This window comes from Rana temporaria, chromosome 8, assembly GCF_905171775.1.
Source record: "Rana temporaria chromosome 8, aRanTem1.1, whole genome shotgun sequence".
Lineage (NCBI taxonomy): Eukaryota > Metazoa > Chordata > Amphibia > Anura > Ranidae > Rana > Rana temporaria.
In genome coordinates this window covers 121,564,848-121,583,266 of record NC_053496.1, presented here as the reverse complement: position 1 = coordinate 121,583,266, position 18,419 = coordinate 121,564,848, and the positions used below count along the sequence as shown (strand labels likewise).

The window sequence follows — 18,419 nt, the reverse complement described above, 5'->3', positions numbered from 1 at the left end:
GTGAATGCTTGTGTCCCTCATAGGCCTAGTATGGGGGCATTCATTGTTGGCTGCCCTTCCTCTACACTAAAGCTGGCACCAGGACTTGATCATGTAATCGGACCGGAGCAATTTCATAAAAAGTGAAGTATAAGCATCTTATAGCCGGTGGCGTTCTCACTGCAGGAGCGTGCCCGTGGGTTGGGTGGACACGATGTATGCTGGCAACCCGCGATCGCAGCGAGGAGAGGAAGAAGTGGGAACTGCATATGTAAACAAGGCAATTCCCCATTCTGCCAGATGACATGACAAAGATCTCCTGTTCCCAGTGTTGGGGAACAGTGATCTCTGTCATGTACCAGGCAGCCCATCCTCCCTACAGTTAGAACACACTTAACCCCTTGATCGCCCCCTAGTGTTAACCCCTTTCCTGCCAGTGTCATTTTTACATTGATCAGTGCACTGATCACTGTAATAATGTCACTGGTCCCCAAAAAGTGTCATTTGGGGTCAGATTTATCAGCAACAATGTCGCAGTCCCGAGAAAAAAAAAGCAGATTGCCGCCATTACTAGTAAAAGCAATAGAAAATAAAAAGGCTCTAAATCTATCCCATTGTTTGTAGATGCGATACATTTGCGCAAACCAATCAATATACGCCTATTGTGATTTTCTTTTACCAAAAATATGTAGAAGAATATATATATTATTTTTTGGGGGGATATGTATTATAGCAAAAAAATTCTTTCAAAATTGTCACTCTGTTTATAGCGAAAAAAAAAAAAACTGCACATGTGATCAAATAGCACAAAAAAAAAGCTCTATTTTTGTGGAGGGGGGGGGGGACATCAATTTTGTGTACAATGTCGCAGGACCATGTAATTGTCAGTTTAAGCGACGCAGTACCGCATCGCAAAAACTGTCCTGGTCATTAAGGGTAATGGAGATGAAGTGGTTAAAGTGTATTGAGTAAGGGAAGTTTATAACCCTTGTCTGTTTTTTTGGACATCTGTGACCCATAAGGCAGAATTTCCTTCACTTCCTGTATCTTAGCCAAAATAGGAAGTGAGAGGAAATCCATTTAAAGAGGAAATCCCTGGGTGTCACTAGAACTAGTGTCCCTGTTGAAAGATTTCCCATCTATTGCTTTTCTGAGGTCAACCCAAAATTTGGTTTTATTTTTTCCCACTTTTAATGATAATGGTAAACAGGACAAATGGAAAGTGTAAAAACGGAGGGACAGATAGCAATAAAAACCTGACAGGTATGTAATCCCTCTTCACTCTACCCAAAACTAAAGAAAACAAGTTTTTCCCTTAGTTACACATATGCATGCATCACTTGCATTGGAGTTTGATTTTGCGGAGATACTTCCTAAGTCTTTAAAGATCAGTTACTAGTATGGTATATTTCTATATAGTTACATGGATCCAGCTTGGACCAATGTAACTATGTACTGTATATAACAGGGTTTGACAAATTTGCTTGGAATCTAGGAGCCATCTAAAAAAGTTGAGACAGAAAACACGCCCTGTCCCGCCGAGCTTGCGCACAGAAGCGAAGGCATACGTCAGTAGTGCCTGCATATGTAAACGGTATTTAAACCACACATGTGAAATATCGCCGCGATTGGTAGAGCGAGAGCAATAAGTCTAGCTCTAGACTTCCTCTGTTACTCAAAACATGCAACCTGTAGAATTTTTTAAACGTCGCCTATGGAGATTTTAAAGGGTAAAAGTTTGTCGCTATTCTAGGAGCGGACGCAATTTTGAAGCGTGACATGTTGGGTATCAATTTACTCGGCGTAACCATATCTTTCACAACATAAAAAAAAAATTGGGCTAACTTTACTGTTTTTTTTTTTTTTTTTTATTAAAAAATAAGACAAGTGTATTTTTTCCCCAAACGAATTAGGCTTGTTAGACTGCTGCGCAAGTACGGTGTGAAAGAAAGTATTGCCATGACCGCCATTTTATTCTTTAGGGTGTATATATAATGTTTGGGGGCTCCCAATTAGAGGGAAGGAGATGGCAGTGAAAACACTGGGGAAGCTCCATTAGAATTGCTGGATTGCTGGTTTACTTGTCAAGCCAACGGCCACCACAAGAAGGCACCAGATCACAGAAGGTAGCTTAGGCCTGCAGAAGGCTGCGGCCTCAATTACCGACCAGTGTGGCGGGGGAGGTGGGGGCGCACGGAGACACAGGATGGGGTATCCTGTGTCTTCGTGCGCGCCCACCTAACCCGCGTCGGGCCGCGCCGGCTGTAAATTGAGGCCGCGGCTTTGTGGCTTTCTGCAGGCCTAAGCTTCTCCGGGCTCCAGGTCACTAATTCTAGTTGCAATTGCGACCTGGCGCCCAGATTTTTTCGAGCCCTGGTATATAACATACCTGGACAATGCCCCCAGAAGAAGGAAATTGCTAAAGTAAACACTGACAGTGATGTCTTCTTGTTCACAGGTCCCTGCTGAGCGATTGGCCTTCTGCACTGTGAACAAAGGAGGTTGGCTGCAAAACAATGGTGCCATTCGAAGACTGCTTTGCATTTTCTGAATGAACGTAAAGAGTTCTTATTCTGAAGTCACTGCCCAGCCTCTTCACCTCATTCAATCAGAGAATGCTTTGCATTTAAAAAATAAAAGTTATGAAATTGATTTGCATTTTAATGCGTGAAATAAGTATTTGATCCCCAATCGGTAAGATTTCCGGCTTCCAGGTGTCTTCTATACAGGTAACGAGTTGAGATTAGGAGCACTCTCTTAAAAGGGAGTGTTCCTAATTTCGTCTCGTTACCTGTAAAAAAATAAAAAAAATTAAAAAAATAATAGGGATGCATGATTAATCGTTAAAGAATCGAGATCACGATTCAACCACACAATCTTAAAACAGCATTTCTTCAATTCAGTGCAGAGCTGTTCTCTGCTCACAGCTGACCGCTGTAAAAAAAAAAAAAAATAATAAATAAAAAAAAACAAACACGCACACACACACGTTTACTTAGGCAGAGATAAAAGAGAAACATTGTAACATTTGGTTCTTTTAGATCAAAAGGGATGAACATCAAGTGAAGTCAGTTTAACCACTTGAGGACTAAACCTTTTTCTGACACGCTTACAAGTTAAAAAAATCTGTATTTTTTACTAGAAAATTACTTGGAATTAGTGGAGGTCCACTAATTGCAAATCCCTGCCCTAGAGAATAAAATAGTGGTATTTCCGCAGCTGTCTTTCAAACGCAATTATATTTGGAGATGATACACTAATGAATTTAACAAAAACTAAAAAAACAGTAAAAAGTAAGCGCAATTTGTTGGTATAAATGTGAACGATGTTACGCTGTGGGAATCGTGATCTTTATTCTAAGCAAAAAAATTGTGATTCTAATTTTAGCCAGAATTATGCAGCTCTGTCCACATAACCAATCAGATTCCAATCCCTTCACCATGAACAAGTTTAAAGAGATGTCCAAGGATGTCAGGGACAAGATAGTAGACCTACAGGAGGCTGGAATGGGCTACAAGACCATCGCCAGACAGCTTGGTGAGAGGGTGACAGGTGGTGCGATTATTAGCAAATGGAAGAAAAAAAAAATAACTGTCAATTTCCCTCGGTCTGGGGCTTCATGCAAGATCTCACCTTGGAGTCTTAATGATCATAAGAACAGTAATGCCGCATACACACGACCGACGGTTGAAAAAAAATTACTTTTTTTAAAGTCATTAAAAAATTATCGTGTGTGGGCTCCAGAGCATTTTTCACGATGTAAAAAATGGCCATTAAAAATTTCGAACATGCTCTAATTTTTCACGTTGTTTTTAACTTCGTAAAAAATGGTCGTGTGTGGGCTTTAACCATGTGAAAAAACGTGCATGCCGAGAAGCAAGTTATGAGACAGGAGTGCTCGTTCTGGTTTTCACGATCGTGTGTAGGCAAGGCCGTTTTAATGATCGGGTTGAAAAAAACGTAGTAATGAATATTCCTCAGACAACTGAAAGCACAAGTCACCCTACGTCTATATGTTCAGACTTGACAGACGGATTATGCCGCTTTCATTTACAGGTCAGCTTTAGGCTGGGCATAGGTAGATATCCAACAGCAGGCAGCAGAACATCTACTCATCCATAAACTCTTCTAAAAAAACTACCATGAGCTCCTCTGCAATGAAGGTGTTCGGAGAAAGAGATTTAGGGCTTGTTCGCACCCTTGAAAACATTTCTACATTTCCTGTTCACACCATACATGTGCAGTGGTGCAAAAAAAAAAAAGCAGATTGATAGCCTGGTGTGAAACAGCCCTAAATACTCATTGTCGAGTCTACTTTTCTCATCTATATATTTTTTGGGGTAACTTTGATTAACAATTCTAACCATTCACATATAAAATTGCAACCCAAAAGACCAGAAAGCACACAATGGGGTTGATTTACTAAAGGTCAATCGACTCTGCACTACAAGTGCACTTCTAAGTATATTAATGTATTTCTATATAATGCAATTTCTTTTTATAAAAAATAATAATAATTTGTGTATATATATATATATATATATATATATATATATATATATATATATATATATATATATATAAATATATTTTTTTTTTTTGTAAAGGGCCCCCCTGCTTCTCAATTTGCGGCAGCCCCCCCCCCCCCCCCCCCAGGAGGCCCCATGCCTAAAGCTGTGGTGTAAGGGGCCCCATAATTCACATCACAACCTCTACATACAGTGCCTTGAAAGAGTATTCATACCCCTTGAAATTTCCCACATTTTGTCATGTTACAACCAAAAACTTAAATTAATTTTATGTGATAGAGCAACACAAAGTGGCATATTTTTGTGGAATGGAAGGAAAATTAAAAACAGTTTAACAATTCTTTTACAAATACATGTGAAAAGTGTGGTGTGCATTTGTAATCACCCCCTGAATCAATACTTTGTAGAACCGCCTTTCACTGCAATTACAGCTGCAACTCTTTTTGGGTATGTCTCTACCAGCTTTGCACATCTAGAGAGTGACATTTGTGCCCATTCTTCTTTGCAAAACAGCTCAAGCTCAGTCAGATTGGATACAGAGTTTCTGTTAACAGACATGTTCAAGAATTGCCACAGATTCTGAATTGTATTTAGGTCTGGACTTTGACTGGGTCATTCTAATACATGAATATTCTTTGATCCAAGCCATTCTCTTGACGCTCTGGCTGTATGTTCAGGGTTGTTGTGCTGCTAGAAGGTGAACCTCTGCCCCAGTCTCAAATCTTTTGAAGACAAACAGGTTGTCTAAAATTGCCCTGTATTTGGCTCCATCCATCTTTCCATCAACTCTGAAAGTTTCCCGGTCCCTGCTGAAGAAAAGCATCCCCACAACATGATGATGCCACCACCATGTTTCACGGTAGGAATGGTGTGTTCAGGGTGAATTGCAGTGTTAGTTTTCTGCCACACATAGGGCCAGATCCACGAAGCAGTTACGCTGGCGTATCTATTGATACGCCACGTAACTGCTAGGTTGCTCCGGCGTATCTTTGTTTTGTATCCACAAAACAAGATACGCCTGAAGCTGGGCTAGATCCGACTGGCGTACGTCTTAGTACGCCGTCGGATCTAAGGTGCATATTTACGCTGGCCTCTAGGTGGCGCTTTTGTCGATTTCCGCGTCGAGTATGCAAATTAGCTAGATACGCGAATCCACAAATGTACGTCCGGCGCATTTTTTTACGTTGTTTCCGTAAGGCTTTTTTTTGCGTAACGTTACCCCTGCTATATGAGGCGTAGCCAATGTTAAGTATGGACGTCGGGCCAGCGTCGAATTTTCCGTTGTGTACGTCGTTTGTGTAAAACGTTCTCGAATAGGGCTTTGCGTAGAATGACGTTCACGTCAAAAGCATTGGCTTGTTGCGGGTTAATTTGGAGCATGCGCACTGGCATACCCCCACGGACGGCGCATGCGCCGTTCAGAAAAAACGTCATTTACGTTGGGTCAAGACGTATTAACATAAAACACGCCCCCACCTCATCCATTTGAATTGCGCGCCCTTACGCCGACACAGTTACACTACGCCACCGTAACTTACAGCGCAAATTCTTTGTGGATACGGGAAATACGCTGTAAGTTACGGCGGCGTAGTGTATCTGAGATACACTACGCCGGACATAAAGAAGCGCCGCGCTACGTGGATCTGGCCCATAGAGTTTTGCTTTTAGGCCAAAAAGTTCAATTTTGGTCTCATCTGACCAGAGCACCTTCTTCCACATGTTTGCTGTGTCCCCCACATGGCTTCTCACAACCTGCAAACGTGACTTCTTATGGCCTTCTTTTAAACAATGGCTTTCTTCTTGCCACTCTTCCATAAAGGCCAGATTTGTGGAGTGCATGACTAATGGCTGTCCAGTGGACAGATTTTTCCACCAGTTACCATGGGCCTCTTGGCTGCTTCTCTGATTAATACTCGCCTTGCCCGGCCTGTCCGTTTAGGTGGATGGCCATGTCTTGGTAGGTTTGCAGTTGTGCCATACTCTTTCCCATTTTTGAATGATGGATTGGACAGTGCTCTGTGAAATGTTCAACGCGTGGGATGATTTTTTTTTTTTTTTTTTTTTATAACCCAACCCTGCTTTAAAACTTCTTTATAACTTTATGCCTGACTTGTCTGGTGTTTTACTTGGCTTTCATGATGCCGTTTGTTCACTGAGGTTCTCCAACAAACCGCTGAGGGCTTCACTGAACAGCTGTATATACACACTGTGATTAAAATACACACGTGTGGACCCTATTTTCTAATTAGGTGACTTCTGAAGGCAATTGGTTCCACTAGATTTAAGTTGGGGGTATCAAAGTAAAGTGGAAGGGTGTGAATACAAATGCACGCCACACTTTTCACATATTTGTAAAAAAAATTAAAATTGAAAACCATTTATCATTTCCCTTCAACTTCACAATTATGTGCTACTTTGTGTTGGTCTATCACATAAAATACATTTACGTTTTTGGTAGTAACATGACAAAATGTCAAGGAGTAGGAATACTTTTTCAAGGCATTGTTCTTTAAATCTCTAATCTTGATAAAAAGAAAAAATATTTGTGAAATTTTTATATTATTTACATAAAATGTTATGCATTACTCAGGCTGTCAAATTAAACGTGTCTAATAAACTAAATATTATCTTCTATTTGTCTGTAAATACATATTCAGAATATTTTATAAAGCTATAATAGTGAAAGCCTAAAATGTTATGAAAAACCCCCAATATAAATAGTTAACATTTAATAAATTATAGTATACAAAAGTAATTATTTGTTGGGTACACTGAAAAAAAAAATTAAAACAAACAGCAATATTTGGTCTGGTTATTTTTAGTTGCCTCCATTCATGAATGGGTTAATATTTACTGCAGTGCTGGAACTGTACACTACTGCTGCAAAGCCCAGCTTTGCTTAATTTACTATTATAGCCAAGAAAAAGACATATCCTGATTAAATGAGCGTTCTAACCCCTGAAGTCTGCATAACTTTTTTTACCCCAATCTACAATGACTAAACAGTACCAGCAAGATTTATGGATCAATAAAAAATAAAAAAAAATAGTGATGCAATGTGGGCTACAGAGAATATAGATTTCCAAGTTACGTATTAAGCCACTGTCAATATTACTTAGGAAATTAATCTTTAGCTTTTTTTTTTTTAACCCACTATTCCCCAGGCAACAAATGCTGATCACTCGTAATTAGAGTGATCAATATGCAGTAGGCAAAATTTGGTGCCCTCAAAATGTTGCTCCTTTAAAAAAAAAAAAAAAAAAAGTGTTACCACTCCTGCTGGCTTTTCTGGAATTCAAATTGTTCTCTCACTATATAAGCTACTATATGAAATATTCAGAAAAAATAACTGCAACACCTACACAGATTGTGGTAGGCTACAGTGCAAATAGAAGAACCAAGTTGGAAAAGGGCCCATTTGGAAGACCTAATTTTTAAAATCCGAATATAAAAATATCTGCGCTACCACTCAGCAGAACTATGAGTTTCTGCAAAAACACTTAAATGCCTTCCCACATCAAAAAAAAATGTAAAAACAAAAATGTTTTTAATTTTTGATGTGGGAACACATTTAAGTGTTTTTGCAGAAACTCAGAAAAAATAAAAAAAAATAGTGCTGTGCTACTCTGTATATAATTATGACAAAATGATATGTGAAAATAAATCTCCAATAGGCAACTAATGGATCCCATAAAAATAAACAAACAATCAAAAACTGATAAATCAATACAGTCTCAATGCTCAAGAATATCCATCCATCCCGTGACATATTTTCAATCCATGCTCCACCTCAAGTAAAAATGCTCCACCACCAGAAGAAATGGCCGCTCACCAGACACACAGGTCTCAAAAGCGTTATAACTGGATATAGATCACTCCATCCATCAGATTCCCCCACGACAAATCAATCACCGGACTAAAAGATTGCAAGGTCCATTCCAATCCTCCTATAGGGTGGTGGCAGGTCCTCTTTAAATCCACGTCAAACAAACACCCCAACTTGTTGGCTACACAATCTCACCCAAGGGCAACACAAAGAGTGGAGCCAAGCAACGTCACTTCTGGTCCAGGGCCGAAAACTGGAAGTTGTTTCATTTCATGTTGGGGATGCAATTTTCAAACTAACTGCGTTTTACTCTAACTGCTGTTTGGGTTTATTTTTATTAAAAAGCGTAATACACAATTGGAAGCTTCCTTGGGTTTCCCTTGTTTGAGATTGTGTAGCCAACAAGTAGGGGAGTTTGTTTGCCGTGGATTTAAAGGAGGACCTGCCACCACCATATAGGAGGATTGGAAAGGACCTTGCAAATCTTTTGGTCCGGTGATTGAATTGCTAAGGGGGAATCTGATGGATGGAGTGATCCAATTATATATTATATAACGCTTTTGAGACCTGTGTGTCAGGGGAGTGGCCGTTCCATCTGGAGCACTTTTACTTGAGGAGCACAGATTGGAAATTTGTCTTTCACTGGATGGATGGATGGATATTTTTGAGTATTGAAACTTTGTATTTATCACTTTGTTTATCGTTATGGGATTAATTTGTTACCTATTGGAGATTTGTCACATATAATAAATATATATATATATATATATATATATATATATATATATATATATATATATATATATATATATATATATATATATATATATATATATATATATATAAAAATAAAACACAATTTTTTTGTTTAAAAATGTAAAATTAGTTGGAGACATGAGTGACAGAGACTGATGAGGCCATGAGAATGTTCTCCTTTTTTTAAATGGTTTTTAATATTCTTCACCAGGGGAGCTCTGGTGTCCTAATTATTAATTGGAGGATTTTCACAATTACATTTTTATTTTTGTAGACTACTTTAATGATTTTTCTGGAAAGCTTTTTTCCTTTACTAAAATTCCCTTATTACATTTTAAAACGAACCAATATCATAAACTGCTTCTCTGTACCTACCTATACCTTGCTACCACCAGGCGCATCCTCCAAAGAAAAATGAACATTTATGGCAAGTCTATCGATTTATAATTCCATCCTTGCTGTAATCAAAGCAGTATCTTATCTCACTTTCAAAAAGGATATTACAGGGAAAGGGAACCAACACAGCCCATAGAAAGAGGCATGCTGTACATTATTGAAAACCACCACTCATATCGCTCTTTAGGTCTGACAAACTGCTTTTGACTACTAAAACGGTCTATTTTTATACTTTTGGTGGTTTTTTTGTAATGGTCTGTGACTTACACACTCATTGTATGATTGTTACAGTGTAGGCCAAGCCGACTTCTTTTCCTATGCTGTATACTGCGTATTCATTTTCCCTATTCTGCAGGGCTATGACACAACAGGGATACTTAGCAACCGTCTCTATGAAGGTAAGCTAGTGATGGGAAGTCACAGAGGTGGGAGGGGGGAGCAAAGTGTTCCATCTTCGGCTCCAAAATGCACGAGGAGGTTCATACCCAAAGGTCTGTACCAAGGGGCCTGCAGGGCGAGGCTGGTATTCTGTGCACTGCCAATGGATTAGTAAAAGCCCTTATCAATCATTTTATATAAGAGTCACAATCCTCTTTTCTCAGGTGCTCCTATGCTTGGAAATGAGATGTATCCGTTCTGAAAATATGTTTTTTAATCTAGAGCAACTGTGCATATGTCCGTAAAAGTTCACTTGTATGAAATATTGCTAAGCTGAACATGAAAAACGAAAAGCCTCATCACATTTCACTACGTATCAATGTCAGAAAATTGCATTGTGTCAACAGGTTATTTATCAGGTGGTTTTGTAGTGTAATACGGTATCCTCTACGTTTAGTATGCTAAATAGTGCAGACAAGAACTACACCAGTCATATCTCTTTACTCCTGGGTAACCTCGCAATTATTTTTAGTTGTGCATCACAACATTTCATGTACTTTAACGATGTGATGCACCACTGTCCCAAATATTTTATATAAATAAAAATGCATCTATGACAAAGCCTGGCTTTAATTAAAATAGAGTGCTTAATTGAAGATGTTGCACAGTGACTCATAGCATTCAATCACAAATCAGCTGTCATTAGCTGAGCACCACGGCATTTAAAGCATATACCCGATAGGCTGCTATTGCCCAAAGAAACGTCATTGATCTAGGGCACAGAACCCTCAAAGAAATTAGTATCCACTGCCTTAGAAAAAATATCAAAACACAAGTGGAGGAAACTCCCTGTGCGGTTCCTCTGGTTTGTGAAGACATGTGTGAATGATGCCATGTTCTGCACCATGTGGGCATCATCATGGTGGAAGCCACAATCCATTCTAAATGATTGATGCTTCCTATCAATTTAAAATAAATAAACACATAAGCACATGAATACATAAACACATAAGCTGTGACTAGTTTCATTTTACAGCTTTGTCTGGTCTGCAGCTTTTGATTGGATGCAAACCTAAATGGTGACATCCTTTAGATTGTAAGCTCCATGAGCAGGGCCCTCCTATATTGTAACTGTACTGTCCCCCTTTATATTGTAAAGCACTGCGTAAAACTGTTGGCGCTATATAAATCCTGTATAATAATAATCTTACAACAAACATTAACTGTCACTGAGTAAGGCTTTTCACTTCATTTCTCCTCCCACACAATCCTGGACAAAACACATTTTAAAAGCAAAGATCTGCCTTATCGCTTTATTTACCTTTATTAAAAATTAAAGGGTTAGTATTAAGATGGTGATTTTAGAAAACAAAATTGATCAACTGAATGTAATGGTTTTTTTTTTAGCTCTAAAAAAAATAATGTATCAAGTTGTTATTAGGCATAATTTTGTGGTATAGCTAAATTTAAGACAAGAACTACATCTGGGTAGATGGGATCGTGAAGATGTTCGCAGACAGACGGCTAGCGGTTAGCTGGTCTCTGGACAGAGTCCTGGCAGACTTGCATCTCAATATGTCACCTTCCTGACATAATGACTGGAAGATTTAACCTAGCATACATTTTTATCCTAGTATGTGCATGTATGAATGTGAGTGAGCCCACGTCCACACTGAGGGCGGGTTTGAATTCATGCGATTTTAGCTCAAACCGGCATTTCAGGCTGACTTCGGGGGCGATTTGGCAGACATTAGTGCAGGTTCATGCACAGGATGTCTATTGAAAACTGAAAACTCCCGAAGTGGCCAAAAGTAGTGCTTTTGGGAAGCAGTACCGCAAAGCCGGCGTCGCACCGATTTGAGTGGCGACAATAGGCTCCGATTCGATATGCGATTTGACATGTCAAATCGCATACCAAAAATCAGCCCAATGTCAACGTGGGCTTAGGGATCTTACAATCTTGAAGGCAGAGACTAGATGCAAATGTACTAATAATATATTTATTTATTTTGTATATATATATATATATATATATATATATATATATATATATATATATATATATAAATAAATAAAGCGCTGCGTAAATTGACAGCACTATATAAGTAACGGTAATAATAAACCTAGGAAAAGAAGAGCAAGTCCACAACCTTGTTCATCTAATGACTGCATCTTGTTTCTGTTAAATTGATCAAAACTTCCGTATGAATTGTATTACTGAAATGCCCAAGTTACGTTAAACCACTGGCATGTCCAATTGTGATTTTGCTTCCGTCATGATTATCTGAGAAATCAAAAATACCAGCTATTAATCTGAGTTTACAATGTATATTTTCTTACTCCTACTTGCATATTAAAAGCAATGAATCATAGGGATTGATTAAAGTCAGCCTTTGACGTATATATGCTGCAGCCTGATGTCACAAAAACCTTGTCTATGCAATATGAAATTTTATATATATATATATATATATATATATATATATATATATATATATATATATATATATATATATATTTTTATTTTTTTTTCATATTGCATAGCCATAATTTTTATATACCGTGTGTGTGTGTGTGTGTATATATGTGTATGTGTGTGTGTGTATATATATATATATATATATATATATACATATACATATACATATACATATACATACACACACACACACACACACACGGTATATAAAAATTATATATGGCACTGTGTCAACGTACTTTTTCTATTCCTACAAACTCTTCATGTGTTGGTTCTAAAGATCAACCAGTTCACCTATTTAATGAATTCAACTTGCGTACCTAAAATTTGGTGGCTACGGTTGTTTAGAAGCACCCAATTTCTGCAGTAGGTCACGCCAAGTCCCCACCTAATCTAAATAGTTAAAAAGAGACTTGAAAACTCGCAGTGATGGCCATCCGGGTCTTGCGTAGACGGTGGCAATAATATCACATTACACAGAACTATGTTGGTAGCCCGGAGACTATCCAACTGTTCTGCCTTTCCATAATAAGAGCCTAAAATTAGAGTGCACTTTGATCCCTTTCTTCTGAGCATTCTCCAGCTACTTTCACCAACTCCGACAACTTACCTTCCAATGGGATAAAACCAACAACACACAACAAACGTAACTGGAAAGTGGACGTAGTTAGTTACCTTATTCTTGCCCCCACAGTGGCAGCAGACTGTCCAAAGGTATTTTAGAGTCCTCCACACCAAGATAATAAAAAGGCCCCCGAAAAATGTCACCATAGAAGAGGCCAGGAATGCCCACCACATCCGCTGTCCCCGACTGTCACATGGCACCTCCATAGTGACGGGAATAATGAGAGCGGGATCTCCCTTGGCTAAAACGAAGGAATCTTGATGCATGTTGTTGTTGTTGTTGATGGCGTTCATGGTCAAGCCAATGCTACTGAAGTCGCTTTGCGATTTGTTGCCACTGGCCATCGCTAACAGGAGGACCCAGGAAAACCTGAAAGCCGCTTCTGTCTCAACCCCCAAATTCCTGCGCCAGCCATATTGCAAGAAAGTGGGCAGGACAGACAGACGATGGGGCCTTCCTCTACAGATAACCAGGGCAGTCTTATGGTAGGGGGGAAATCCTCCTTCCACAAATGGAGTCCATAAGATCTCACACACCTTCACTCAGCTGTCATTGATAATCAGGAGAAGCTTGCAGGCTCATGTCTCCTGATCAGGGATGCTTGCTGTGTATTGCTGTGTCCCTTCTATTCTGGAATATCAGCATCAATGTGACACTTGCAGTACCAAGCAATGGAGTAGCCCCACATCTATCATTGTCCGCCTATGGGGGGGGGGGGGGAGCTGCTCATTTCTAGGCATTCCCCAGCACCTGTTTGCCATAGGATGTCATCAGAAAATGGGGCTGCAGTGCTGACCAGATCCCCCCTCCCTCCTTACTGCTCGGATCTGTATACTGAGGGAAGGCGGCTGGGCTCTGCGACCATGGACGGCGATCTCCCGGGATCTCCTCGCTGCTTTCTCCTCCACACACCGCCTGTCAGCCAGCCAGTCAGCTCCGCTCCCTCCTACCTTCCCTTTCCTCTTCTCCGACGGCTGTACACGGCTGTAATCCTCCCAGCTGATCGCCTGTGTCCCTCCTCCTCCGCCACAGTTACTGCCTCTGTCACATCCCTCGGCTCGGCATAGATGGAGAGAGGACACCCGGGAACGGAGGGAGGGAGGGAGGGGGAGGGGTGTACACAGGTAGCTGAGGGGGAGGAGTCACCCGAGGATGTCTTCTCCTTCCAACAAGTCAACACCTGGCAACCTCATACATAGGTAGATAGATAGGAGACCTCACCCGCCCGCCACACACAGCGCCGACCCCCGGGACTCCAGCTTTTCCTGTGACGTAAGACACGGGCAGGGCTGACAGTGTGTCTTGTGTACGTCTGTCTGCCCACCGACTGCTATTGCCAATTAGTGTGCGCAACACTGGCCGCCGTCACCTACGTACCGCTGCTTTACGTCACTGCTTGACGTCACTACCCACCACTGCCTGGTATTACTACCCACCACTGCCCTCTACTATTCCTTTCTATCACTGCCCAGTCTGCCTTCCATCATTTCCCTCCATCATAGCCATGCATGATTGCCTTCCATCAGTGTCCTCCATTTATTGTCTTCTATCAATGTCCTTTACCTGTGACTTCCATGAGTGCCCTTATCAATGTCTTCCATCAGTGTCCTTTACCCGTGACTTCCATCACTGCCTTCCATGAGTGCCCATATCAATGTCTTCCATCATTGCCCTCCATCACTGTCCTTTACCCGTGACTTCCATCACTGCCTTCCATGAGTGCCCTTATCAATGTCTTCCATCAGTGCCCTCCATCACTGTCCTTTACCCGTGACTTCCATCACTGCCTTCCATGAGTGACCTTATCAGTGTCTTCCATCAGTGCCCTCCATCACTGTCCTTTACCTGTGACTTCAATCACTGCCTTCCATGAATGCCCTTATCAGTGTCCTTTACCCGTGACTTCCATCACTGCCCTCCATGAGTGCCCATATCAATGTCTTCCATCAGTGCCCTCCATCACTGTCCTTTACCCGTGACTTCCATCACTGCCTTCCATGAGTGCCCTTATCAATGTCTTCCATCAGTGCCCTCCATCACTGTCCTTTACCCGTGACTTCCATCACTGCCTTCCATGAGTGACCTTATCAGTGTCTTCCATCAGTGCCCTCCATCACTGTCCTTTACCTGTGACTTCAATCACTGCCTTCCATGAATGCCCTTATCAGTGTCCTTTACCCCGTGACTTCCATCACTGCCCTCCATGAGTGCCCTTATCAATGTCTTCCATCATTGCCCTCCATCACTGTCCTTTACCCGTGACTTCCATCACTGCCTTCCATGAGTGCCCTTATCAATGTCTTCCATCATTGCCCTCCATCACTGTCCTTTACCCATGACTTCCATCACTGCCTTCCATGAGTGCCCTTATCAATGTCCTCCATCACTGTCCTTTACCCGTGACTTCCATCACTGCCTTCCATGAGTGCCCTTATCAATGTCTTCCATCATTGCCCTCCATCACTGTCCTTTACCCGTGACTTCCATCACTGCCTTCCATGAGTGCCCTTATCAATGTCTTCCATCAGTGCCCTCCATCACTGTCCTTTACCCGTGACTTCCATCACTGCCTTCAATGAGTGCCCTTATCAATGTCTTCCATCAGTGCCCTCTATCACTGTCCTTTACCCGTGACTTCCATCACTGCCTTCCATGAGTGCCCTTATCAATGTCCTCCATCAGTGCTCTCCATCATTGCCTTCCATCACTGCCTTCCATGAGTGGCCTCATCAATGTCTTCCATGAGTGCCCTCGATCACCGTCCTTTACCTGTGACTTCCATCACTGCCTTCCATGAGTGTCCTTATCAATGTCTTCCATCAGTGCCCTCCGTCATGGCCTTCCATCACTGTCCTTTATTAATCTCTTCCATCACTGCCTTCAATGAGTGCCCTTATCAATGTCTTCCATCAGTGCCCTCTATCACTGTCCTTTACCCGTGACTTCCATCACTGCCTTCCATGAGTGCCCTTATCAATGTCCTCCATCAGTGCTCTCCATCATTGCCTTCCATCACTGCCTTCCATGAGTGGCCTCATCAATGTCTTCCATGAGTGCCCTCGATCACCGTCCTTTACCTGTGACTTCCATCACTGCCTTCCATGAGTGCCCTTATCAATGTCTTCCATCAGTGCCCTCCATCACTGTCCTTTACCTGTGACTTCCATCACTGCCTTCCATGAGTGCCCTTATCAATGTCTTCCATCAGTGCCCTCCATCAGTGTCCTTTACCCGTGACTTCCATCACTGCCTTTCATGAGTGCCCTTTTCAATGTCTTCCATCAGTGCCCTCCATCACTGTCCTTTACCCGTGACTTCCATCACTGCCTTCCATGAGTGCCCTTATCAATGTCTTCAATCAGTGCCCTCCATCACTGTCCTTTACCCGTGACTTCCATCATTGCCTTCCATGAGTGCCCTTATCAATGTCTTTCATCAGTGCCCTCCATCACTGTCCTTTACCCGTGACTTCCATCACTGCCTTCCATGAGTGCCCTTATCAATGTCTTCCATCAGTGCCCTCCATCAGTGTCCTTTACCCGTGACTTCCATCATTGCCCTCCATGAGTGCCCTTATCAATGTCTTCCATCATTGCCCTCCATCACTGTCCTTTACCCGTGACTTCCATCACTGCCTTCCATGAGTGCCCTTTCAATGTCTTCCATCATTGCCCTCCATCACTGTCCTTTACCCATGACTTCCATCACTGCCTTCCATGAGTGCCCTTATCAATGTCCTCCATCACTGTCCTTTACCCGTGACTTCCATCACTGCCTTCCATGAGTGCCCTTATCAATGTCTTCCATCATTGCCCTCCATCACTGTCCTTTACCCTTGACTTCCATCACTGCCTTCCATGAGTGCCCTTATCAATGTCTTCCATCAGTGCCCTCCATCACTGTCCTTTACCCGTGACTTCCATCACTGCCTTCAATGAGTGCCCTTATCAATGTCTTCCATCAGTGCCCTCTATCACTGTCCTTTACCCGTGACTTCCATCACTGCCTTCCATGAGTGCCCTTATCAATGTCCTCCATCAGTGCTCTCCATCATTGCCTTCCATCACTGCCTTCCATGAGTGGCCTCATCAATGTCTTCCATGAGTGCCCTCGATCACCGTCCTTTACCTGTGACTTCCATCACTGCCTTCCATGAGTGTCCTTATCAATGTCTTCCATCAGTGCCCTCCGTCATGGCCTTCCATCACTGTCCTTTATTAATCTCTTCCATCACTGCCTTCAATGAGTGCCCTTATCAATGTCTTCCATCAGTGCCCTCTATCACTGTCCTTTACCCGTGACTTCCATCACTGCCTTCCATGAGTGCCCTTATCAATGTCCTCCATCAGTGCTCTCCATCATTGCCTTCCATCACTGCCTTCCATGAGTGGCCTCATCAATGTCTTCCATGAGTGCCCTCGATCACCGTCCTTTACCTGTGACTTCCATCACTGCCTTCCATGAGTGCCCTTATCAATGTCTTCCATCAGTGCCCTCCATCACTGTCCTTTACCTGTGACTTCCATCACTGCCTTCCATGAGTGCCCTTATCAATGTCTTCCATCAGTGCCCTCCATCAGTGTCCTTTACCCGTGACTTCCATCACTGCCTTTCATGAGTGCCCTTTTCAATGTCTTCCATCAGTGCCCTCCATCACTGTCCTTTACCCGTGACTTCCATCACTGCCTTCCATGAGTGCCCTTATCAATGTCTTCAATCAGTGCCCTCCATCACTGTCCTTTACCCGTGACTTCCATCATTGCCTTCCATGAGTGCCCTTATCAATGTCTTTCATCAGTGCCCTCCATCACTGTCCTTTACCCGTGACTTCCATCACTGCCTTCCATGAGTGCCCTTATCAATGTCTTCCATCAGTGCCCTCCATCAGTGTCCTTTACCCGTGACTTCCATCATTGCCTTCCATGAGTGCCCTTATCAATGTCTTCCATCAGTGCCCTCCATCACTGTCCTTTACCCGTGACTTCCATCACTGCCTTCCATGAGTGCCCTTATCAATGTCTTCCATCATTGCCCTCCATCACTGTCCTTTACCCGTGACTTCCATCACTGCCTTCCATGAGTGCCCTTATCAATGTCTTCCATCATTGCCCTCCATCACTGTCCTTTACCCGTGACTTCCATCACTGCCTTACATGAGTGCCCTTTTCAATGTCTTCCATCAGTGCCCTCCATCACTGTCCTTTACCCGTGACTTCCATCACTGCCTTACATGAGTGCCCTTTTCAATGTCTTCCATCAGTGCCCTCCATCACTGTCCTTTACCCGTTACTTCCATTACTGCCTTCCATGAGTGCCCTTATCAATGTCTTCCATCAGTGTCCTCCATCACTGTCCTTTACCCGTGACTTCCATCACTGCCTTCCATGATTGCCCTTATCAATGTCTTCCATCAGTGCCCTCCATCACTGTCCTTTACCCGTGACTTCCATC

At 42.0% G+C, this 18,419-nt stretch overlaps 1 protein-coding gene across 19 annotated transcripts in view; it reads right to left on the bottom strand.

Annotated features, from left to right (window-relative positions):
* Positions 1 to 14,276, bottom strand: part of KCNMA1 (potassium calcium-activated channel subfamily M alpha 1) — an 856,444-nt gene extending 842,168 nt beyond the window's left edge. For 5 of the 19 annotated variants that reach the window (XM_040320634.1, XM_040320631.1, XM_040320642.1 and 2 more), the window contains exon 1: positions 13,019 to 14,274. In XM_040320634.1, coding sequence (XP_040176568.1) covers positions 13,019 to 13,312 — 294 coding nt within the window. In that variant the 5' untranslated portion in view covers positions 13,313 to 14,274. Of the gene's footprint in view, positions 1 to 13,018 lie in introns of all 19 variants that reach the window. The other 14 variants (XM_040320626.1, XM_040320627.1, XM_040320632.1 and 11 more) reach the window with 4 other exon arrangements.
* Positions 14,277 to 18,419: the final 4,143 nt, after the last annotated feature.